The 26,450-nt window shown below is 39.6% G+C and overlaps 1 protein-coding gene across 3 annotated transcripts in view; it reads right to left on the bottom strand.

Moving 5' to 3' along the window:
• Positions 1-664: 664 nt before the first annotated feature.
• The window catches only part of epha8 (eph receptor A8), a 117,554-nt gene continuing 91,768 nt past the window's right edge, over positions 665-26,450 (bottom strand). For 2 of the 3 annotated variants that reach the window (XM_044349061.1, XM_044349063.1), the window contains 12 exons: positions 24,210-24,334; positions 21,204-21,366; positions 18,537-18,669; positions 14,652-14,719; positions 14,206-14,331; positions 13,422-13,607; positions 11,192-11,253; positions 8,415-8,624; positions 4,463-4,612; positions 4,185-4,375; positions 3,079-3,237; positions 665-1,830 (listed from right to left, as the gene is read on the bottom strand). In XM_044349061.1, the coding sequence (XP_044204996.1) occupies positions 1,716-1,830; positions 3,079-3,237; positions 4,185-4,375; positions 4,463-4,612; positions 8,415-8,624; positions 11,192-11,253; positions 13,422-13,607; positions 14,206-14,331; positions 14,652-14,719; positions 18,537-18,669; positions 21,204-21,366; positions 24,210-24,334 (1,688 nt within the window). In that variant the 3' untranslated portion in view covers positions 665-1,715. The remainder of the gene's footprint in view (positions 1,831-3,078; positions 3,238-4,184; positions 4,376-4,462; positions 4,613-8,414; positions 8,625-11,191; positions 11,254-13,421; positions 13,608-14,205; positions 14,332-14,651; positions 14,720-18,536; positions 18,670-21,203; positions 21,367-24,209; positions 24,335-26,450) is intronic. The other variant, XM_044349062.1, reaches the window with a different exon arrangement.

The raw sequence follows: 26,450 nt of genomic DNA, 5'->3' as shown, positions 1-26,450 counted from the left end.
GTGCTTGGCGGGCCACTGGAAGCCATGTTGGAGACCTTGACAATCATTGTAGACGGGTGTCCTAAACATTTCAACAGAATTCAGCAGACATATACATTTTGTGCTGCCTTTTTCTACTGATATTTTTTTCACAAACACATTTGAGTCATTTTATATTTAGATATTATCAGCAACAGTTAGCTAACAAATCAGTATCTCACTCTGGTTGTACACTAGATAATGTACAAGCTAGAGTTACTGTAGCATCTAGTGGTCAATGGAAATTAAAACCAGCTGCTTTGCTTAAATGAGCCTGCTGCCAGCTACCTATTGTAGCTTACAAACAGCACTAAAAAAGCAAATGCTAAGGTTAACTGATGTTAATTTTGGCCATTAATACATTTCCAATATTTGGGATTTTCCAAATGCATTTCAAAAATCATTTTAAGCCAAATGATAATGTATGTCTATATATGTAATCAAGGAAAAGCATGTAGCCTGACATGCCTTGAGAAATATATATAGTAATATATTAAATAATATATTTGAAATAGATTCTTAGGCAGTTTAAAATATATATCATTTTAAACTGCTTAAAATAGTTTAAAATAATATATTTTAGATTTGCAACAGTTGCAATAAATTTCAAATATACTTTCTATACATTTAAAATATCAGTGCATTTGGAAAACATTTGAAATAGAGGCAAATGTATGAAGTGACCGATATATAATTTCATATATATATAGTTTTCTAATTTGCTGTCACAGTGAAGACTACTTTGTAAAGGAATCTTGATGAGACACTTTGGCTTCTAATACTAATATTTCCAAATATCTCTTTTTCTTCTTGGTTGTTACTGCATATGAATAATTATCTATGTTATATTTTTAAACAGTTAATTTTGTAACGGACCAACATTGCAGCTCACGTTATGGCTGCGAGGAGATTTGTGACACAACTTCAAAGCCTCTACAACACAGAGAGATTGTAGAATAAAGTGCACTGTAACTGAATCATACACGTCTTCCAAGTACAGTAGTTGTGCGCCGGGCAGCTTCAAACTGGGCAGAGGGCTCTAGGGCTCTCCTGGGGTCATTCATCAAGGTTGGACGGCGGAGAAATGTGCCTGTTGTTGGTATTAATAGCCTGGGGTGAAATAGGTCTTCTCCACTGTGGAGATGATCTGGCAACTCGGGTTAGCCCTATCTCACTTTTCTCCACTTTTTCTGACTCAAGCGTCATTCTGTGCCTCATCCTATTCCAGCTGTTGAGAGGCAGTGAGTGTCAGAACAGAACATTTGAACACACCCCCACCCCCACACTCTACATTACTCCATATACTCTTACTATTGTCCGGTTCAGTAAATCATATTACTCTGATAAATTCATGATTGATAAATTATCTTCTCTTTGTAGACAATAAAATTAAAATAATTTGTGGTAATTAAGGCAGTCTTTCCATTTATAAACAAGACATTTAAACTCAGAAAATGTAATCGGAAAGGAAAAAAAAATGAAAGGTTGGACTTGTCCCATAGAAGTCATGTTTACTTGCTCCATAGTTAAAACCTTTCACGTTTTGTTCTTCAGTCTCTCAAGGAAAAAGTCTTGTAAAGTTCCCGCATATCTTCTTCTCCCATTTATCTGATCATCTTGTTTCCCGTGGAGTTCCTCTAGACCTTATAGAAACCTGGGTTTCTAGATTTCAGCAGACAGAAACCTCAGCGTTGGAGTTATACATGCACTGATGGCACACTCTTGTTCAGGACCTGTGCTCTCATCAGCTGGACACTGGTCATGATCTTCTTCTGGTGGCCCATCAGCGTCACTCCGAGCCTCTGGATATCCCTGCATGACACAAAAAATGTACACAGAGCGTTCCATGACAGTCATAATGCTGATGACTTACATTGTAGGGAAAATAAAGAGGCTTTTTTTAGGCATGAATAATGTTCACATTTAAAAAGTTTTGTTGGAACATACAGTAAATTCGTCTGCTATTTGAATGAATTGTATTCGACACAGGCCTGTATTCATAATTTATTCATTGTGTTAATTAATAAGATATCTACCTGTTGTCTATCTGCTACCCTTTTACCTTGCTTTTGATGCTGTCCGCTGTTAATTGATACTCAGAACTTCCTTTATCTGTTGTCTTGACAAATTCTGGATATTGTTTCCTCAGCATTAAATCCATCAGTCAACTTTTTGCCTACTTTCTACTTTGCCATTCTTTCAATCAGTGTTGAATGACACACTGCAGCTATCCTGCACAGATATTCCTTCATTCCAAGACAGAAAGGGTGTAATCCCTCCCTTCCCTGATAGGCCTTTTAATGTGAAATACATAACTGCAGTAAGTGTTGAGCTTCACTGACAGAAGCTTAACACCGATCAAAAAAACAGCAAAGCAGAAACGGTTGGAATAAATAAGTGAATGTGAACAGTAATTCTGTTAAAAAAGAGAAACTCAGAGTAACAGATTGGTGAGTATGACATGATGTTGTTACCATGTGAGCATGTTTGTGATCAGCACAAATTATTGTGCTGATTATTACTTACCATTATTTGAAACTATGTCATTATTTGGATACATTGTTTTCATATTATGAACTATCTAAAGCTTCAGCCAAGAATTATTTGTAACTGAAATCCCTCCACACAACTCACAATGTGTTGGAAATATATTTAACTTTTACACTGTGCTTCTCGAAGGCCGGATGGAAAAGAAACTCCTGGCACAGATATAAAGGTACTGTAGGAGGGTTTATTATATTTATGACTGAGCTCAATGGAGGAAATGCAGTAGACAGAACTGTGGAGGTGTTAATTAATAGAGCAAATGAGTGGTGCTGAAATGACTGGCCAAACTGATTTTAGCTTGATTGGCTGAGATTTATTGGGAGCTTTTTTACAGTATGCAGAAACTAAATTTCAAAGTGTCAATCAAACAGTCAGACAGTACAGACTGAAGTTATTTTTCAGCCTGCAGGGTCTTTAAGCTACAAATATCACACAGAGTTGGTGGAGCCCAGCAGCTAACAGCTCAGCATCACCTCTGAGTTGTTATAACTCTCCATCATGGTCAGTACATACCCTTGGTTCATGCCTATGACGTGACCCAGAGTGTGGTACCCCCCTGCTGCAAAGCGGTCCTTGTAGCGGCCCATCTTTATGGTGTCCAGCCACTCGTCTACTGAGTTACAGCTACTGAAGTCGGGAATAGCTCTGTCCATCAGCGGAGGACTGTTTAAACTGCGACCGAGTGAGAGAGACAGATGGCCATAGATAGACAGAGAGAGAGAGAGAAAGAGAGAGAGAGGAAGATGAATGGCAAGACAAAAAGATTAGTTGGAGGGAGTACGAAAACGAGAAGAGTCAAAAAGTGAGCGAGAAGGAGAAGGGTTGGGGGGGGGAAGGAGTCGAGGGAGGTGGGGGGCTTTGAAATGTGCAAGTAACCGAGGCAGAAAATCAATAGAAGTTAAAATGATAGAGAAGAGGTGGCGGCTGTGGTTGCAGGATGACTGCTTTGGGTAGATTAATACAGGGAGAAATCCTTTACACTCCTCCTCTGCCTCTTCCTCTACCTGCCGTTTCCCTCACTACACACACACACACACACACACACACACACACAGATGCACAGACGTGCAGTGCCGCGCACCACTGACTTCGGAAGACCTGGGATCTGAACTAAGCAATTTACACAGGTCCAGCTTCAGCTGGGTGTCCTCTCAAACCTGGTCCCAGATTCACCGCGGATCAATGTCAATATCATAGCGAGGCTTTTACTTAATGCACAGCGCGTCTGTCAGAGATGAGCTTATTGGAAAGCGAACACGACCGCTCGCTTCATCTGCCAAAGAACTTTGAGTGAAACTTTAGGCTGCAACTTTATCCCACTGCGCTCATGTTTGATAGCAGCAGGATGAGACTGGATTTACTCTGCCTCCCACACCAGGACAGTTACTTAGTAGCCTAGCAGTCTGTCACCATATATTGTCCTGGAGATCATCTTCTCAACCCCACGCTGGTGTGTCTTGCATTGATTTGCTGCTTAATCCGCTAATCACATGAACCAATATTTGATTAAATGTTGGCGAACAGTCTAGCCAAATTAAATCAAAGAACTCCTCAGTATGTGACATAATGCACCCATGTTGCTTTGCTGCAGAAATGGATCTATTCAGCCGCCCACCCACCTGCAGAGCGTGTCAATAGACTTCAGGTTATCTGGGTTGCGGATTAGCTTGTCAAGAACGGTGACTATCTGGCAAAAGCGTGGCCTCTCGTTGCGATCCTTCTGCCAGCAGTCCAGCATGAGTGTGTGTAGAGCAGCAGGGCAGCCCATAGGAGCAGGAAGCCTGTAGCCTTCTTCCACAGACTTGATCACCTGCACATGGACAGTAAAAAATGGATAAAACTTCAGAGTCTGCTATGGAAATACATCGGTTAGCTATGGTCAACAGACAGCACTCACATCTCTGTTGGTGAGGTTCCAGTATGGTCGCTCTCCATAGGACATCACCTCCCACATGACCACACCGTAGCTCCATACATCACTGGAGGAGGAGAACTTCCTGTAGGCGATGGCCTCTGGGGCTGTCCAGCGGATTGGGATTTTCCCGCCCTATAGGGAAGAAAGAGAAGGACAATCAGGATGTAACAACTTTCTGAGACAGAGTTAGAAAAAATGTTATGGTTAAACATATGATCAGAGTCTGGCGAGATTCTTCGTTACCAAAACCAACAATGAATCTACTAACAAGAGTAGTTTGTGTATCAAAGCCTGATATATCTTATTCCACTGTAGAGCTTCCACATACATCGTCCTGCTGCTGTAAATACTGACTAGGGTACCAAATGTGAATCAATATGCTTCAGAAAATAGTCCCAGACAAATGCATTATTTCCTGTTTGAGTAACGTTTGCTAAGAACCACAGTGACAAGCTGTTGTAGGAAATTACTGAGGCTTTTTAAAAAATGAAACTACATATTGGTGACCCTTTTTCTTCAGTAGAAACAAATATTCTTGGAAGTAAGTGCTACAGACAGGGTTGGGAAAATAAGTATTTAAAGCCTTTACTTAAAGTGAATCAATATTTTTACTTTAGCAATAGATCAAATGACTCTTTGTAATGGGAAGCGTCACTCCTATGAACCCACAGAGAATTATTACCCAACTCTGAAGCTCCCCTCAGCTCTAGCTGCTTTTTAGTATCTTTCAGCTTATTATTTCAGTTTTACAACCAACTGAAGTGAAGTGGTAATACCACAGTGTAAAAATAACCCAATACAAGTAAAAACATCATAGGTATTATCAGCATAACCAATAAAATAAAAAAGGAAAAGTATTCATTTTGCAGATTGGCCTTTTTCATACTGTTATATTGTTATGTATATGTTTATTTTTTGTATATAGAATCTTATTCATATCAGTATCAAATAACTATACCAGTAAAATAAACGTAATGGAGTGACAAGTATACCATTATATACTAAAGTGTACTAAAGTGCAGTACTTGAATAAATGTACTTCCACCGTTGAGTAAATGTGCATGTTGGCAGAAACTTCAATGACACACTAGAGACTAAAGTGAGTCATTGTGGATATGTGATCAGGAAAAGATGTTAGCAAGTATGTGAACTACTTACATTATTCTTGATATAAAACTGACAGTTCATTAGGTTGAAAAATGGATACATCACTTCTTACACAAACAAAGCACTCCCTGTAGGTTATTTTAAAACATTTGAAGGTTACTCTCAAAATGCAGCCCATTATAGATACTTGATGTAGAGGTCTTCACGGGTCTAGATTGGCTGTGAGAGACTGACAGCCTAATCAGGTCAGATAGTCTCTCTTTTACTGCCATGGGCCCAGGGTCTGAGTCAATATGTCTAATATTTAAAAGGTTGAGTATCTGGTGAAAACAGGACTTTCAATTATATCTAAAAATTACTTTGAAGCATATAAACAAGTTATTTTTTGAATTAGTTTCTATGATTTAATTAGTTTGTAGGATATTATGATTATAGGATATATTATCTGTTATATAGCCTAAAGCTGCTCTTTCCCTCTGCAGCTGCTTATTACTTGATGATGCATCAAACAGCTGCAGATGTTAGTGTTCTTTCTCTAACAGAGTCTGTTCAAGTCTACTGCATTTCAGATCAGGCCAACATTTTGGACCCCTAAAGAGCTTGAAGCTTGATGTCCTGCTAAAAAATTAAAAGTGGCAACTTGCAACTGGAATTCTCTTACCCTAACTCATGATCTTAATACTTTCAGGTTCTTCAAAGTGACTTTGCTGCCAGCTTCCACACAATAAGCAGCTTTAGGGTTCGTGTGCATATAGTGTTTTTTTCTGAGCGCCAGCATCTTTTTTCAGTTGTTCCCAAAGAGGAGAGAGTGTATGCAGCAGCATGCAGCTGTCTAGAGAAAAAGCTGTGCACCCAGTGTCTTTTTTCAAAGGGCTCTGACTTTTTTGTGCCGTTGCTCTGAGCACCTCTAGTTGAAAATCACTGAACTTTTCAGAAAGGCGCTGGTGTCATCACTGACACTCCTGTTCAGGCAACCAATCATATATTAGATGGGACGGGACTCGTCACCCTGGTAACCAAGAAAATGGAGGAGAAGCTTGTTCTGGCTGTGTCTATCCTGAGCTTTATGATAGGACCTATGTCAGACAGAAACTATCAAGCATCAAAGCAAAGGGGCAATATTAGTCTATCATACAACGGCAATTAGAGAGGTGATATGTTGTCATAGAAATTGTCAAGATATTGTTGTCATAGAAACAAAACCCACTTGCAGAGTTTTTTTCTCTCACCGCACAAGCACTACATCCCAGCGCTCCCCAACGCTCTGCCAACGCTTTCTGTCAGAGAAAAACACTATATGGACACACGCACTTATTCACTTTTCAACAGTTCTCAGACAGTAATGTGAATTGTATTAATCATCAGCCATTATCAACCATTAATTCGAGATGTGCCATAATGATACTGTAGTGTACTGTAAAATCACAATCTGCAATCCCTTCAGAATGTCTCTGAGTAATGCTGCACAAAATCACCTTGCTTTCTGTAATCTGACTGCTGTGCTTTAACAGATTGTAACAGAGAAATGTGTTAAACTCTGATTTCCATCTGTGTGCTGTGAGCTGGTAGTATCAGACTCTGTGAGGAGCTGCCTTTTTTTTAGTCAAGACTTAATACAGTTGTTCCCATTAGGCTGCTCGTTCAATATTGGACTGCTGCCTCCTGGAGCACTTTACTTTGCTCTCGCTTTCACGTGACTTTGTATTGCTTTTGTACAATTGTGTTTGTCTCTAACTTTTATGTTGGTCTTGATGTAGTTTTCCTGGCCAGATCTCAGTGAGACTCCCTTTTTAAATGAAGGCTGTATCAGAGAAATAAATACATTTTACTTATCTTATCAATTTAAATCACTTAATATAAAACCTGTCCCCCAAACTGTGATGCCTTATATTTGCTCTAATAAAATAATCAGATGATTCTGGTGACATTATAGCTAGAAAAAGCTGATCACACCATTTCTATAGTTTGTCTTTTCAGTCTGAAGCTTAAAATTCAAAACATTAACATTTTGGGAAATACACTTCTTGGCATTCTTGTTGAGAGTTAGATGAGATGATCGATACTACTCTTATGTATGTGCATTAAGTATGGAGCTAGAGCCAGGAGGTGATTAGCCTAGCTTAGCATAAAGACTGGAAGCAGGGGGAAACAACTAACCTAGCTCTGTCCAATTCAACAATTCTCTAACTAGCACGATTCGTGCACAAACCGAAATGTAGAAACAACAATTTGTGGTTTTAGTGGGAGCTATATAGTGTCTTGTATGTCTTGACAAACAAAAGACTCACTTTCCACACTTCTACGCAATGTCTAAACTGGTGTGACAAGACTCCAGGAATCCACCGTTCACCAAGAAATTGTTCCAGTATGTATGGTACCAGTCAAAAGTTTGGACACACTTTCTCATTCAAGTGAATGGGAAGACTCGCAATTCTGTTTGTTTATGCATTAAACAAAAGATACAACATGTTCATTATTGAACTTTAGTTGTGCTAGTTGGCAGATTTTTGAACTTTGTACAGAGTCAGGCTAGCTGTTTCCCCTTGCTTCCACGCTTTGTGCTAAGCTAAGCTAATCATCTCATAGATCTCGCACCATACTTAATGAAGATATAAGAGTGGTATCAATATTTTCATGTCACTCTTGAGTAAACAAAATAAATAAGTCTATTTCCCAAAATGTCAAACTTTTACGATAAAATTTTCAAATTTCAGATTACTGAAGTCCCATCACATGTAATGACCTGACTCTGACCATGTCTTTAAAAAAACGTGTCTGAATGTGTGGGTGTGGCTGAATTAATGCTTGCCTCAATGTGAAAACTCACACTGGTGGTGTATGCGGCGTCAGGGTCGTCCTCCAGCACTCGGGATAGGCCGAAGTCAGACACCTTACACACCAGGTTGCTGTTGACCAGGATGTTGCGGGCAGCCAGGTCTCTGTGGATGTAGCCTAGGTCAGACAGGTAGGTCATACCAGCTGCAATGCCACGCAGCAACCCAACCAGTTGGATAACGGTAAACTGGCCGTCGTGTCTCTACGGGATGTCGGAAAAGGGAAAGGAAAGAAATTTCAGGAAGGAGGAGGTAAGTAGAGACGGTTTTAATGGCAGATCAAAAAGATGTGATGTATAGCAGCAGAAAAGATGAAGAGAATGATAATAGAAGAGATTTTAATCAAGATAGAGAAGAGAGTGAAGATAAGAGAATAATACATGCGAGGGATTTGCTTTTAAGTAATAATCCACATTAAATTCACATAAGCAGATACCTTAGCAGTTTGACATTGCCAATGTAATACAATGTTAATTCAACCTTTAACTTGTTAAAGAAAACTTTTGCTGCTCTAAACCACCAGAGCCTGATAGCTTTCTCCTGGCAACAATCCTTCCATACACAGGAAGTGATGTGTACAGTATCTCGAAATATACAGTAAGTACAATGTCACTCTCAAGTGAAAACCTTTTGGTTTTGAGAAAACTGAATTATCATGAAACTCTTTTAAAACTACTGTTTTTTTGGGTTTTTTTAATGGAATGTAAGGGACTGTTTGTTATTTTTTATAGCACTGGGAAGGGATTTATGTTTTTTATTTTGGCTTAGGGGAGGGACGTACAACTTGAAATGGTTGCATTTTGTATTTATTTTGAATAAATTCTTTCTTTTCTTTAAATTTTTTCTTTTCAAAATACTTGTTTTTTGGTGATGGGACTCAGAAAACGTTTCTAAGGAAATAAACCATTCAAACCTTCCTATTCAGTTTGTGTTGGGATGTGAAGGGTTAAATGAAAGAAGCACCTTTTGTCAGCCTATACGAATTTTGTGCCTCCACAGTTGCTAGGGAGAAAATGCTGCTTTCAGCTCTGTGATTGGTAGTCCAGCTATAATTTTACTGAGGGCCGAGTAATTCAAATGACAGCAAAATTGACCAATCATCCCTCTGAATGAGCAGGCTTTGTTGTCAATACTCAGGTTCAGGCTGCTGTGTGCTGTGAATGGGTCTGCACCATTACCACGCTGGTACACCTGTAGGCAGATTCTGCACACCATTGGACAGTTATTGTAGCCAGCAGATACGCCAAATTTCAGGGTGAGAGCAAGAGAGACTGATAAAACAGAGAATTGATGAATGTAAGTCATACCGCTGTGATTATTTGACAGCTAGGAAAGCTACCATGACTTTTGCCCTGTAGGTCGACATTGTTTGTTTTGTCAGCTGACAATTACGTGGTTGGTGCCACTGGTTGACAGATTACACAGATTACAGGCAGATTACACTCCATTTAAACAGTTTCCCTGGCCTTTGCCGTTACATGTTGCGGTGCACCGGCATACTGAAATGGAGCGGACCCAATCACAATCTAGCAGGAAAAAAACAGATAATCAAGCTGGGAGTAACCATGGCTAGTGAGGATTATTCATGCCTTTTTCAAGACTAATTTAAGGAAAAATTGGAGTTAATCAGCAAAGGAATAACAGTTACCTACACCAGAGCTAATTTAGTGCAGAAAAACAAAGGCTTTCTTCAACCCAAGGATTTTGTTTTCAAGTAACTTTCGTTAATGTGATCATCAAAGGCTAAATTTGAAAATCTAATAGCGGCCTCCATGCCAACTGATATTATTCTGGCTATTGCTGCCACTAGTGTGTATGTTACTTTATTTGGAAAAACGGTCATTAATATGCACATGTTGGTAATGTTGACTGTGTGCGCGCTGTGATGTGTGTATGTGTGTGTAGGCTTAATAAATGTTGGTTTTGTGTGGTGGGAGGGCTGGCTGTCATGCACTCATATTCTGCTGAAGTGCACACATCTTGTGTGATGATGTGATTATTTGTAAGGAGGATTTGCATTTTGCCTAAGAAATTATCTGGTTTGTTTTGGTGATAACTCCCTCTGTGCTGTTTGCTCGTTACATTGGCTGGACTAGTTTTTAGCGTCTTATTTTTGTTTCAGAGCTGGAGTTGACATAGGTAACTTATGCAGCACTATAGGAGAGGATGCAGTAAGTTGGGCTGGTAGTTTGTTTTTTTCTTATGAGGGAGGGGGGGTCAGGAGGCTTAAGAGGTTTAAGAGTCATGGATCGCTATTAAATGTAATGGTTGGAAAAAGTCAGCTTGTTTTTTATGTTCTCCAATACTACCTACCTTTGGTGTGAATATAATAAAACATGGTTATTTATGGTAGAGGGAGGGTGATGTATTTTTCCCCAGTCACTCAGGGAGGCTCCAGGAAAAATATTTGTAGCTCCGGGGAGGGTCAAGATAAAAAAAAAATCACACCCCAGCCACCCCCCTGCCTCTGATAAATAACAAACAGTCAACAAGCCTAAATCAAGTTTTTTTTCATTTTCACTAGACATTTGTGATGAGCAGCGACAGCCACTATGTTTGCAGGCAAAGAGAAGATATCCACCTACTCATTAACAGAGAATCAGATAAAAAGACTACAGATACAGTATGTCCACTCAGTACATGAGTGCAAATGATCTTCGAGAGGTGCAGTAAAAATGACGCATTAGCAACAAAGTCTGAGAAGACTGAGAACCATTAGGATTCTCAAATACTTCTAAGAACCTTCAAGACAAAAGGCTTCAATACCAACCCTGAGGAAGGAGTCCAGAGAGCCGTTCTCCATGTACTCTGTGATGATCATCACTGGTTTGCCTGGAAAGACAAACAGAAACACGCTGCACTGAATATCTACAGTGTACAAACAACCTATTTACAAGCATGTTTAACACTGATTTACTGTCTGTGTTACATATGGTGTATAAAAGGATGACATACTATGCAAAATTACTGTATGAAGAAAAGAGTGTTGTAGAAAGTAAACTAAATACTACTACTTTTGATGCTTTGTGGCATCAGAGAGAATTAAAAAGAAGTCAAAACAGTGCTCTTCAGTGTGCAAAACTTAATACAACAATTTTTTTAACAGTTACCCTGAGATGAACTTTTTAGCTTTTGCAAATAAAGTGACTTTATTTTATTGTTGCATGTATTTTTCCCCTTGACCTCACTCAAGAGTCACTTCACCACAAAAACAGTTTCACTTTTTTTTTTTTCACCCCTCATGGAATCGCATCATGCAGATACAGTGTTTATTTCATTTGACACTTTATGTCTCAGCACCACACTGCATGTTAATTCTGAGCAGGTTTTGAGTATGTAGTGAGTTCACACTATCAAAGTGATAAAATTAAGTGTGCTCCAAAAGTATGCATGCAATTAAAAAAACGAGCTTAAATTAAGTGCGACTTTGGTGTTCATTATTGTCCCACAATGCAATGCACAGAGGAAATAGTGGTTGCGTCTAACACCAGCAAAACATGAAAATACATTGTGAACAGTGGTGAGACGGCTCCAGAAAGATGATGAAAAACAAAAATGATGCTTCTTGTAGCTGTATACTATTAAAGTATACTATTGTACATACTGTATACAGTTAGTACATAGTATAAAACTGGGACACAGCATGAGAATACTGCCACAACCACAATACAATGCAAGTGAATGGAATCTGGTCTGTGGCACAGAAAACTAAAAAAGGTCAAGAGAAACAGAGTCTCAGGATAATCCATGGAGCTCACTGTGAACCGGTTCTATTAAAAGTGTGGCAGTTATACTTTGAAGAAAATCATTCTTTTGAATTTTTCTAATCACTAACAAGGGTTGAATGTGGAAAAAAAACATATTGTGTGTTTTTGTGATTTGGGTGAACTGATCCTTTAAAGCTAGAGTGTGGGATTTTTGTCTCCCTCTTCTGGACAGTGAGAGTAAAGGGGGGGCGCTCGGCTGTGATTGCCTGACACAGGCATGCAGCACGCTCTCATGCACGCCCCGAATGACAGGCACAAAGAGATAGCCGGTAAAAACGGATATGTTTTGATGGTCCACTGGCCCAAAAACGTCTTTTTTGACAGCCCACTGGGATTTGTCCCAGTATTTCCAATGATCAGTACACCACTGGCCGTAACCTACTGTTGCGGCTGTAAAACAGTTGATAAATTGTTTTGAGCATCACACAACCCCCACGAAATCGTTTCAATAGAACAGAACATTTGGAAAATGTAGAAGAGCAGCACAATTAACGGTCAAATGGCCAACACGGGAATGTCGCCCCCGACATGAGATTCAAAACTCCATATACTGTGAAATATAGAGATTAATCTAATGGTGATAGGCTTCATCAGTGTTGTGTGACCTCATTTGGCAAGGGCTTGGATGTAACAGACTTTCATTTATATTTCAAAGTTCCACACTGCAGGTTTAAAGAAACAAGGTTTGAAAGAGCCTAAAGCAAGTCAGCACTTACACTCATTTACACTCAGGTATTACCTGGCAGATGGGATGTATTTTAGGAGGTAAAATGTGATTATTATCATCCCAGTAAAGATTCAGTAACTCTTTTACCTCCAAAAATGTCACACCTTCTAATAGTCCTATGTGAGTTGAACTCCTTGGAAAATACTAGGCCATTTATACCCCATCCTTTCCTGTCTTTTCATTTCTTCAGCCCAGGTCCACCTCAGAATCACAATGGGCTTATTTAAACAGAATGTGAATGTGGAGCCAGAATTGTAAGTGAAAGGAAGAGGTCTCAAGAGCTCAAGAGCTATGGGGCAAAATCTGTGACAACTTTGCACAAGTGGTCTCTAACCTACATTACATTACACATAGACAAAGCTTATGATATGCGGGTAGCCTAAAAAGGTATTTTTATTGATAATTAATTCATGCTGTTTAATATTCCAGATGTCTGTCTAACTACTCTACAGTCAATAATCCTGAAACTGGCTTCAGATTGATAGACAGTTTAATCGTCAGCGTACTCTGGGTTACCACTCCCTCCAGTCGGATAACATTGGGATGGTCGAACTGGGCCATGATGGACGCCTCAGCCAGGAAGTCCCTCTTCTGCTTCTCTGTGTATCCTGCCTTCAGGGTCTTCAGCGCCACTGGGATGTCCCGTTTCCCCGGGAGCCTCATACGTCCATAACACACCTCCCCAAACTCCCCTAAACACACACACACACACACACAAAATGATCCCAACTCAGCACCAAATACATTCAACCAGGAATATTCAGCATGCATTGTGTTCAGCTGCACCCCCACCCCCTCTTAAGCCATGGTTGTAAATGAGAATGTGTCTTAAGTTAATTTCCCGAGTGAGATAAGAGAAACAAATCCACTTATAGGCTGTCTGTCTACATATATGTGCAAAACCTGAAGTAAGCCAATCATCCATCATCCGCTTTCTCATTAATTCTTATCTTTGGCGCAGAGAAACTTTAAGTGTGATTGCCGTTATTTGTCTTCCTCAGTTTTGTACTCTTTATCCCTCGTTATGGGTGCAGCAGTCATATCTAGCAAAGTGTATTGTAGAGCTGACACACTGTTAGTATTCCCTGCTTGTCTGAGGAGCTTTGACTGACAGCCCCACGCAACGCTCTGATTCCGCTCTGCCATCCTCCTCTCTGCTGCACACCACAGCCTTTACACCGGCCAATGATTTTAAGTTAGCTCAGCCAATGATTTTCACTGTGTGTGTGTGCGTGTGTGTATGTGTGTCTCTGTATGTGTGTGTAAGCGCACACAAGTTGATGGTTTTACCTGAGCCAATGATTTTCTCTATTTTGATCCTGGAAGCTTCAATTTCTCGGGCAAACTCATGGACCGCCTGGCAGGGGTCCTCGTATGTGTGCGGGTCGATATAGAACCTCGCATCGGGGAATGACACTAAGATACACAACATTAGCATTTGGTCACATATCAGAGAATGAGAGCAACATCACATCTGAGCCCCTGTCACTGGTGTGTGGAGGGAAAAACTTGATGAAAAGGAAATAAATGATTCGGAGAAAGGAGCAGATGGAGAGAGGGAAGGAATAAACAGCATGCAGGGAATAAGGCCGCTGTGCTTCTGTAATCGCTCAGAGTGTGGTGAAAATTGTTTGCTCTAAGGATGAACTTTATTACATCGGGATGAAAATGCGACCTCTTCAAGGAACACAATCTAATCTTTTATTGGTAATAATTGAGGAACGGGCCAGACATACCGTGACCGTTCTGGTAATGCATCTTCTCCTCATCAGAGTCCTGGAAGGCCTTGCTGTAGCCACAGTGTCTATACAAAACACACACATGCACACACAAAGGACAAACACACACACACACACACACACAAACACATAAACATACAGCGAGATGAATACAGGACAATAGTGAAACATTTGTACTATCAAACTCCCCTGCAGATAAAACCACAGCTCATAATTAATAAATCAATAATTGTTCATGATGAATTATTAACTTTTTACAGAGCTATTCATCATTTGGTGATGCTTAGTTATTTATGGGGGAACAATGGCGGCCTTAAGCATCTGGGAGCCCGTTTCAAGAGCTAATGTGCCCCCACCCCCCCTCAAAAAAAAAACAAAAAACGAGAGAATAACTTTAACTTTCTGTCGTTCATTGAGTTTACGAGTCGCACATGAAGGCACCACTCAGTTATCTTCTGATTTTCATAAAGCGGTTTTGTTTTGGTTGTTGTTTCTCCGATGCTCCCTGGGGACCGTGGAGCCAGTGTGACCACGCGGTTGCGTGTCCGGCCTGTGATCGGCTCACTGCTGATCATCTGCTCTGTGCAGATCTTAGTCAGACAGAGAAGCTCAGCAGGGATTCAGCTCAATCCTCACCGGCTCTCAATGCTCCGCCACCTGGCAGGCGACTGACCTCCTCCCCATTGACAGGCCCGCAGCTCCCACTCACTCACCAGCTCGTTAATATTTGTTTTTTAACGTTTTCAGCTATGTGAAAGTGGAATAACTCGCTGACTGTGGAGCATGACAGCGCAACCACTGGCACTCTGCTGGACAGCGACCTGGACGTGAAGCAGCATAATGAATGCTGAGTTGCTAACTCGTTCTAACTGCAATTAAAGCTGGCTGGTAGCTTTGCAGCGGTGTCCAGCGTGTCATCTTTGAAGATGAGATAACCACAGCTCATCACAATATGTTTGTTTTTTATATTTTTAAAGTGGGTGAATTATTCAATTCTCGCATATTAGAATTGCCTTTGGGAGGGCGGGGCTTGTTTCAATTGAAACGGGTGAAACATAGTTAAGGCCGCCAGTGATAGGGAATAACATGTCAACCTGTTCCTCTTGTTATTCAGGTTTTCCAGAACCAACAAGGTGGAAGATGAAAGAGGTCAGTCATCGCAAATGAACTTAAAGTGTCAGTACAGCCAAATTACAAAAAATATAATATATACTGTATAATATTTAATCATACAGGTTTTTAGATGCAGTATCATTCTGAGATTTCTGCTGCCACCCCAATGCAATGGAAGTGAATGGAAATTAGTTTGTGGAATGGGATTTTTATATCACTAGAAGGAAATGAAAAACATGTATTATATAAATATATATTGTAATTTGGATGAACAGACCCTTTTTACTTTGGTTAAGTTATGAGGTTTGCTAATAATTTAAATAGATAAAGTAATACACATATGTTTCTATTAGTATGCTTCCATGTTTTGCTAGTAATGTTGACTGACATCAGTCCTCATATAAAGAAGGCATTAACACATCTCTGGAGGGTGTTTAGGAGAGAAAAGGCAAAGGGATTTAAATCCTTCTTCACATATGCAGATTCAAAAGTAGCAGGCTGTCTTTTGCACTTTATGGGTGAAGCTTTATTTAGCATAAAGCACTCAGTTTATATACTCAGCACAATTTGTGTAGTTATTTTCTAATGTTGCCCCTGCACTGACACATGACAAACTAGTTCATCTGCTGCTGTTCTAGCTTGTGGCTCTGTAGTTTGTTTAAAATGTATAATATAAGTATGATGTGCAAGTTGTAAAGATTGATTGGCATTGCCATTCTGTATGTTCAAGAGACACATCTGGTCCTGCCATTGTCTGGTGTGGTTGCATCCTATTTCTGTGTTTATGTTAACATTAAATCCACTTTTTTGAGTAGGTAAATTATGCGTACAGCCACAAGTCCAGATCTGAACCATTGTTTTGGCAGTCAGTGAATGTGGAGACTCAGGGGAGACTGGACTACTGTCACTGTTTTCCATATCAACTAGTATAAAAAAAAAGACACTTTGGGTCGCACGAGTGAAGTAAAACACAAGCTGTTACTGGCCGGTGTGAGAGTTAGTTAGCAGGGGGTGGGGGAATCTGGGTTTGGAAACACGTTTTGAATTTGTTCAAGGGGACGTGTCCAAGCTGAAACACAGTGCTCTTTAAAGAGACGTGAGGCGGAGAAGAAATCAGCTTTGTGCTTCCTGAGTTTCCTGTAGGAATCAAAAATAGCACTGTTGTACGCCGGCCGGTACAGTGCATCAGAGGACATCCTCACAAATTTGAATGTTTCTACATCACGCTGTGGGGTTCCTTCTCATTCTTTGAGTCTCAGCCATCATTGCAAGCGTGTATGTTGAGTTCAAGTCAGAATGACTATAAACAGTGTGATCAGAAGGTAAGGCTGCTTTAGACTGTTTGGATTTCATTCTATACTACTTTTAAGCTAAAACTATATTTTACAAATGACTTCTACCTCTCTACTAATATTTGAGCAATTGAGATATTAATAATAGATACTAATTTGAGTCTTAAAGGCATAATTATTATTTCTTTCAATTTGGTTACTTTGAAAACCTGGCATGGCTGTTGTGTTGCTGACAGGAACTCTGTCCCTTCTACACAAATCATTCACTTGTCCAAGCTATGAGACGGAAGCACATGCTACTAATAGAGGAAAAGAAAAGGGTCTGCTTAAACCAAATACACCAGTTGTTGTGACAAATTGTTCCATTAAGTGATGACATGAAGACATAAAAACCATCTATATGTCTCCATGTTAGGACACTAGCATGATTTAGCTTGAATAACAGCGGGGCACTAGCATTAGCCAAATGAGGTGTATATTTTATTATCTGACATATATATTCATATATATTAAGATGTAATTAAAAATATCAGGTGATCAACTATTAATTCAGCTGCGGTGGCTTGAGGTATTTTTCATTATCATTCAGGTTTATTTCTTGTGTAAGTAGTGAAACTGTCCCAGGCCCATTCAGTCATATGGAATTTAAGGTATTTTCTCATCAATTAGATATTAATTTGGCCTACAGCCAATTTCAACTTTTTCCTTAAAGAGAGAAATCTCTAGCAGGATAAAGACTTTCTCTTTTCATCTTCCATCTTATTAGCATTTCATATACTGGACTTGTAAGGACAACATGATTTCAACTAGATAACAACTATAAATCCTCCAACTTATTTTTTTTCCTCAAACAGAATGGAAAGGAAACATTTAATATGCATTGAAGTATGAGTTAATTAAGTACAGTGAAATTAATTATTCGTTGCAGTACTACAGAGATGTAAGTTGAAGACATCAAAAGGGGGAGGAGGGGCTGATGGGATAAGTGGGAACATTTGGCTTGCAAGCTACTGGACATGAATCATCATAATTAAATCCACTATGAGGTGGAAATCATAAGTTAGCAAATTAACTAAATAAGACAGTGAGAAGACAGGGAGAGTTGAGGAGATGTGAGAAGCTGAGGCATTAGCTTTCAAAACTCCTCTCTACTCATCAGCCTTACTTCTGGTAGAAAAGCATGCAGATTATTTGTGCAACCCTGTATTATGCACACATCAATTTGACAAAAGGGAACAAAGGTATTTTAGCTTCTCAAATAAAGGCTTAAATGAGATCCTTCCCCACTTCAGGACTACATTTTAAGACTATTCTAAGACAGCTTCACTCAGATTACAATTTTACTTTCATTTTAGTTGCAGCCAATACTACACGTGGCAAAAGCGGGGAGAAATACAATGCACATGGGATTTTGATCACAAGCAACATCACACAAAGAGAGGCAAGGTAGAGTAGTGTAAGAAAGTGTTCCACACACAGCAGCGATGGGTAGTGTGGTAAAGTGTAGCCTTGCCGTTTCCTGCAGATGATGATGGCCAGAAAGGTGACCAGTGTGGACACCAGGGCCATGCAGATCCAGATGATGGTCATGGTGTTGTAGCGCAGGGGAGCTGCAGAGACACACAAACACATTACATCAGCTGAAGAAAAGGTGTTTGCAGTTTCCATTTACACACGCGCTGACACACACTGGCAAACACAGGTGGCAGGGAGAGTGTTCTTGGTTAAACAAGATAAACAAGAATTGGAAGCTTCATTAAAGAGATTGGCATTTTCTAATTACCACCTGTTTGCATTTTGAGAGTTTGTCCGTCGCATTATGGGAAGGAAATATTCCTATAAAAGATTGTTTGCTGTCCCAGATGTATATGTGATTAAGCTTTTACCTTTGAGCACACTTTTATAAATACCGACATGGAAATGCAAGATGTACTGTCTGTCAAAAAAACATTTTAATGCTTTGTCATCATTTGTCTTATACCTGTCAAAATTGATACATTAAGTGCACATAAAGTAGCGACTACGGATAATGTAATGTTATATAAAATGTTATATAAACTGATGTATGGTAACCTTCCTATAATGTGATAAAAAATGCTTTTCCCATATTATGTAATTATATCATGATTGTGGTGGCATTTTTTCATGTAAAATAAAATTCAAATGTAATAGATAAAATGATGATGCAATAAGTGATTTATGGAATAACAACATGAGTTCGTACACCTAAAACAGAGACCGAGTTTCACTTCCTGAAGCAAGGCGTCCATCTTGGTCAGGTATTGTAAGCAACACAACTAGCACTTGTTGGTAGGTGGGAGGCCAGTGAGGGATGGTGCTGGTTTTCGCACTAGAAACTCTAACTAGTTGGGGGAAGGGGTCTAGATGAGTTGGCACAGTGATGCAAAAAAGATTTCAGTGAGGATGTACATACTTACCTGTAATTACATTATACATGAAAACTATGTACATTTTAATCAAATTATGACAATGTTGGTCTTTAGATGGTGCTGCATGAAAATGTAAAGCAGCTTTAAACTAACTTTTGTAAATTGCAGACACTGCATGCAAGTGAACTTTTTCACACTAAATGTATTACTTTAATCATGTAAAGTAGCCTGAGTCCAGACCTCTGAACTGCCCACATCTCAGATTTATATTCAGCGATCTATATAGGTCTGGTGTTGTGCTCACTGATGGTTGTTCTTCTGGTTGAAGAATCAACTGAGCAACTACCACAACTTGTGTTAGCTGAAAATGTTGAGAAGGATACACCAGTCACTACTGACTGGTTAAGGCAAAATAACCTTCCCAGAAAATGGGAAGGTTATAACATTTTTAATGAAGTAAGAGTCTTCAACCACACTAACAGCTCTGTGGAGTTGTACCTAAGCACAGCAGTGCTTTGAGCTAAATGCTAACGTCAGCATGCTAACATTCTCATTTATAATGACAGTGCTAACATGCTGATATTTAGCTTTAGTTTTCCATGTTCACCATATTAGTTTATTGTGTTAGCATGCTAATATTTACGATTTAGCACAAAACATTAAGTACATGTTTAGTTTTGCAGAAACTAATAACACATATTAACATTTTGACCTGATGATAGTGCTAGATGAAAGATCAGGGGATAACTAAAGTTATTACAGTTCATTCTGTGGAGAACATGACTGTGTGTAACAAATTTCATTGCAATCAATGTTAAGATATTTCAGTCAGAATGGTGAACAGGCAGAACAGCATTTCCATCCATAGAGCAGCTAGCACAGCAAAAAATAAATTCAGTCTGATTACCAGGTTACACCTTGAGGCAGCTTACTGTTCAATGTCACACAAGCTTGGATACAACTCAACACTGAGAAACTACAGAGCTGTTTGCAGAAGGATGGATACGATTGTGCTGGAAAAAGGCTACTCAGTCTCATAAATTTTAGGACTTATTGATTACTCAGCATGTAGGCTAGTGGGATGTGTGCAGTTCTCTTGTTTTCCAGAGACTGAAAATGAATCAGTATCAAGTGGAGGAACGTTGGGGTCCAGTGAACAGCAGAATGAAGGGAGACTATTAGTCAATGAAACAGCACTGGGACTCCAACCAAGCAGGAGGTTGAGCTTTGCAGACCTAGAGTCAGCTCTGCACGTTTTCTGCCAAATCCCCTATTAGGAAAGAAAAATATTCCAATAAAAGGGGTCTTTAGTATCACCTAACTTTCCGTGTTGTACTTGCCTCAGGTGGACAAAGTCATGAAGGCTCCTACCCTACCCCGGGACTGTGTACAGCAGTTTAAAGCTAGGATAGGCTGCAGTTTTGCTGACAGGGGTGACCCTCTAACAAAGCGCAGATCAATGGAACAGAGGGATGGACTGAGGCGGTTATCGGCCTTACTGACACCCAAGCCTCTTGAGCCCCAGACCATGCTGTGCAGTCTGGCCTGGCTTTGAGAAGCTTTCTGTGCCAAGTCTTTTAACAGAACAAACTGTCTTACTGGACTTTTTCCACTGCATTAAACAGCATACAACTGCTGAAGGGTTCCTCTGGCTGAGGGCAGGCAGATGGTTTTAAGCAACAATTCAGTGATACAGTACACCCTCTCTGTTTCTCTGTTTCTTATAGAACATCATACAATACACACACACACACCTGCTTTCCCAGTCTGAATCTCCACATTCTGGCTAAAGCGTCCGCAACCTGCTGACGTTCTGGCTCGGACTTGGAAGATGTACTTGGTGCCCGGCTTCAGTCCCGAAACTCGGGCACTGGTATTTCTTGACTTCAGAGTGGAATAACTGTGCTCTTCATTATCCTGTGAGAGAAACGAACACATTTAAAGATTAGGTTTTGGGAAATTGACATGCTGGTCAGCTCATGAGCTCACTGTGTATCCCCATGAAAGCTTTGCTGCTCCTTGTTAACTCTTTACAGGAAGTGGTTTACGATATATAGCATGTAATACTATAGATTCATGCATTTCACAACTCCAAACATGAGCACAACACCAGATGTGGCCAGTTTATTGTCGGTGACACTGCACTGCACAGTAATGTGTAGTTTTGTCAACTGTCAAATTTGTCAACTGTCAGAGATTTTGCCATTTATACTAAGCTACCCCTTTAATAGGCTATCTCTGGTCGTATCAATCCATTGTGGGTACATTAATGAGCAGGGCAGCTTTATATTTTATATTTTTGTGATTTTTGCATCAGTGGGATAAAGTAGCTTGATTCGTCAGGTGTTTTTCAGGATTATCCAAAATCAGACATTTCCATCTAGTTATTTCATTCAGAAACAATTTTTCACCACAGTTTCTTGTCTCATCATTTTCATCTCCTATGGTCAATTAGCTCAATTAAAAAGAACATGAAGTGTGTCTTCAAAACGGTATTGTATCAGTTTTTTGGTTCAAAAGAGTACTCAACTGATTTAGCACTACACTCCAATAACATTGTTGGCTTCACAATGGACAGTTTCTAAAAAAAGGCTCAACATCAGTGCAGCAGAGCCAGAGATACTGTCTCTTTTCTTCCATGCATTACTCTTTCTTGTTTCTTGCTGACAGCACAATAGGAGATTCAGGTGTTTTATGCTAGTAGAGGCTAATGTAGCCTGGAGCTGCTAGCCCTCAGCAGAGATGAGGAACTACAGAGGTCTGGGAACTTTACTTCTCTCTAACTTCACAATGATTTGTTTCATTTTCAAACTTGTAGTCTTCAGCCCCAGCAGACACTGACTCGAGTAACATCACTTGAGGAAATCTATCAGATTTTACACAACTTTCTCTGGGGACACAAAAGGTTTTATATAACTTTTTTCACATATGCAGTATTACTCCCCAACATCTGGAAATGAACTTTGATGTGGTAAATTGGTGGAAATAAACCGCAAGATTTAGTAGTAGGTGGGATAAATAATAAAAATGTATTCAGCAACCTGTGGTACTGTCTGTTATTTGCTGGTGTTGCAATAAAAATTATTGACAAAAAAAAATCGTTGTATGTTCCAACAGCCACAGACAGAATTGTCTTTCGTATTCTGAGTATGCTTGTCATCTTTATGTGTTATATGTCTGAATTAAACACCACTAATGCTATCAGTCAAAATGCTTACAGTATTAAGATCATTTTGTAAACCTTTTTTTTTAAGAATGCAGGGCCATTTGTTGTAGTTTTTTGAAAGTAGGTCACTATCTTGAAACAAGATAAAAAAGAGCAGATCACATTAGATCTGCCATTTATGAAAAGCTTTACCCCCCACTTTTTAAAATCTTTTCTTAAATCATATGTGTTAGATTTCTTATCCTTTATCCTGTTATCATACATGAATACAGCCTTATCTGCTAGTCTGATGTAACTGGCAGGTAATTACCTAAAACATCTTTTGATCAGGTTCTATCAGTCAGGAAAAATGACAGGTACTCTGAGGAGTCTTTGTCTTATTTTCATTTTCCCTTCAGATGATAGCTTCTTTTATGATGCACCATTTGTTCAAATGTAAATTGTCAATCTTATTACACTTACTTGCCATGTTAAGTTTAGTTTTTTATGTACATATTCATTAAAAAAAGGGGGATGCATTTATTGTTTTGAAGGAAGCTTGTTTTTTTGTTTTTTTTAAGTCTTGATTAACAATAAAGTTGATCATTATCATAATCATCTTCTTTGCTATCCTCACCTTGTTTTTCATCTGCTTACTGCAGCATCTTTTGAAACTTAATTCAGAGATAATTCATAAGTGTGGAGGTAGAATAAATATAAAAATAATAAGAGGTGCAAGGTGCATCCAAACAGAGGAAAAAAGTAAACCATGCATGTGTCCTTAGAAAGGATAAGAGCCTAATTATGAAGAAGTGCTTGGTGCAGAAATAAGAGCCTTTTTTTTGTCTTCATTATTATCCTCAGCTAGTATGCTGCTGCAGCCTCCACCCTGCTGTGACTCATTGTTGTTTAGTACAGTCGTATAGAAACCTTAAGAAAGCACATTGCTGACTTGTCCACTTGAAAATCCCCCACAGGCGTCTTGCCCCCTGAGCAAGGCCAGATTAAGACACCAGTGCAAGAGACGAGCTAATCCTTCAGCGCTCTCCACACCATCCTGTTGTTTGGCTATGAGACTGCACGCCCCAAGGCCGCTCCCTCCGCAATTAGCTGATTTCTATCAACACACACATACACACACACATACACACACACACAGATCTTCTCACCCAAACACACGTGCATGCACACATTCACACACTTTCAGCAATTAGCTTGTCGTGAGGCTTATGCGCCCGCCAGCCGCTTGCTGTCACCGTCACTTGCACTAAGTTGGAATCTACACCATCTCATCCTCCTCCTTGCTCTCCTTTTCTCGACCCCCATTTCCTTTCAATTAGCCAAGCTGCCAGCAGGATCTTTTTCTTGGATTAAGTTATCCAGAGTCTATCCAACCGCCACTTCTCTGCATTCACAATATCTTGGCTCAGCTTAGTCGCAGCCCTTTGAAGACAATGAGCTGTGTCACTTTTTCCCCCTTCATAAGCTGCTAGGATAGTTTTGTGTTTGCCATTTTGCAAAATATACAAAATATGTAGACACAACCCCATGTGTAGACATAAACAGTATTTGTTTCGGTGCAGTTCTTGAGTGGTGGTGATGCAACAGTAAGTACCTTCTCATAGTATTTGATGTCATACTCCAAAATAACACCGTTGGGCTGGTCGGGTTCATGCCACAGCAGAGTCACACTGTTCTGACTGGTGTTCTCCTGGCGGATGGCTAACACTTCAGAGGGGGCTGAACAAGAAACAGGAGAAATTACTGCTTTGTCAGTTCAAGATGTGGTTCCTCAAAGACAATCACAAAGAGCAAGGTGATGAGAATACACTGGAGTAAAGTTCTGTTTACACAGGAAGTGCTGAATTTTATGAAACACATTCAGACAGGATGATGAAATGATGATGGACTTTTGAAGATTCTTAAACTTGCACAGCTTTCACAGCTACATCAATTGGTGCTGAATTGAAGCACTCTGCTAAATTCAAATTATTCTGACAAATGTGACTACCATGTGGTTTCAAAACTCGAAACTAAATAACACAGCACTTTTGTCACTGCCTGCCAAAACAGTTCTTTTTCTGATCTGACACCCGTATCTGCAGGACATCATGGTTTTGTGAGTGTCCTTCAAACTGTATATGATTACATTTTATGTATGTGTTTTCTGATCTGCCACCGCTATAGTTGAGATGTGGGCTAGGTTTAAAGATCCGATATTATGGCCTTCTCTTGACTCATTTTTGTCAACTCTGAGTCTCTATTTTAAACATATCGATGACATTTTATTCACCAAAAGTTGTTTAGATTTCTCTAAATCCATCTTTTCTTACAGCCCAGATTCCCCTCTGTCTTCCAGCAGGCTGATTCGGAAGCTATTTGCATAAAATCAGCATTATTAATGAGTACCTACTCCAATTGGCTGGGGGGTGGCCTCCACCTTCACCCCCAGCCAATTGGAATATGACCTAATGAATAATACAAATTCCCTTATGCCACATCTTTACCTGTAGTAATGACTGCTGTTGGAGACATAAGACAATATAATATATGAATATATAATAATATTATAATGAAGGTTAAGAATCAGTTGTTGCACAGCTGAGATTTCAAATGTTTCAGAATGGTTAAAATCATGTCTAGGTTTCCTAACAAAGTAGCTGGAGGTTGCTAGCTTACATTTAGCACACTTCCAGTGTCCTGCTTTGCTCGTCATCTGGCTGAAATGCAAACTCTGTAAACAGAAGTTACGCACACTATCAGGGTAGCGCTTGAGCTGCGAATTTCAAAATTTCAAATTACTTAAAAAGAAAGAGGAGATAGAAATGAGTAATTTTACAGCACAGGAGGGCCCCCACCATCACCCTAATCCATCCCAAAGCTCATTTTTCTTGTTTTCCACAATACCAGCCCCTTAAGGACAAAAACTACACAGTTAAAGCAGCAGCAGTACTTTTTTAGCCACTTGGGGGCAGCAAAACAAGCTGAAAACAGAATGAGTTAGCAAACATTATTGCCTATTTACACATCCAGCAGACATTTAGAAACAGCATTCATTTGGAGTCACCTTTCTGGCCTCTTGATGTACTGTATTTAAGCCAAGTATTCACTCTACTTTTAACTTTTTTTCTTTTTTTGAGAAAAATATCTGGCTCTTTAACAGCTAAACTACTATGTTTACCAGCTAGTTGCTAACTTCATCTGTCTGCTGTTTAGTCAAAGCCCTTGCTACTGCTGGAAATGAGGTCAATGGAAGTGGTGAAAACTAAAACCACCACACTTAGGAACATAAAACAATGTGCTGAAAGATGCTAAAATAGTATGTAGAGCTGAGGGGACTGCAAAGCCATTAATAATTCTCTGTGGGTTTGTCGGTGTGAAGGACCACTTTCCCATTACACAATGTCATTCCATCCATTAGTAACATGAAAATATTGATATGTCAAGTACAACTTTAATGTTAGGGAAAGATTGGGTTAACAGAGACTGACACTGGCCAGGACACATAATACAAGTAGCAGTCTTTGTTGACCCATCCTGAACTCCTTCTTATGACATTTTGCAGCACTACAACAACATTACACTATCTCCACCTTTTACTTTTGAGACACACAAGTCATAATTTGATGAGCCACAAGAGGTAATTTCAAATATATGCGTACGCTGTCATTTTTCTGGTGATGACAGTCTTTTCAGTCCTGTTCCATGCAAACCATGGTGAACTCTGGTTTGAACATTAAAGGGATTTTTGTGACGCATCCTTGTGGCTTAGTGGTTAAGACACCTACTATGTTCACAACATCCCTTGTTAGATTTCAGCTGGCTACCCATGTTGTATGTCATTTGACGTCTCTCC

Source organism: Thunnus albacares, chromosome 4, assembly GCF_914725855.1.
Source record: "Thunnus albacares chromosome 4, fThuAlb1.1, whole genome shotgun sequence".
NCBI classification, from domain to species: Eukaryota; Metazoa; Chordata; class Actinopteri; order Scombriformes; family Scombridae; genus Thunnus; species Thunnus albacares.
Note: the sequence above shows the minus strand (reverse complement) of the source record. Positions and strands in the feature narration are given on the sequence as shown.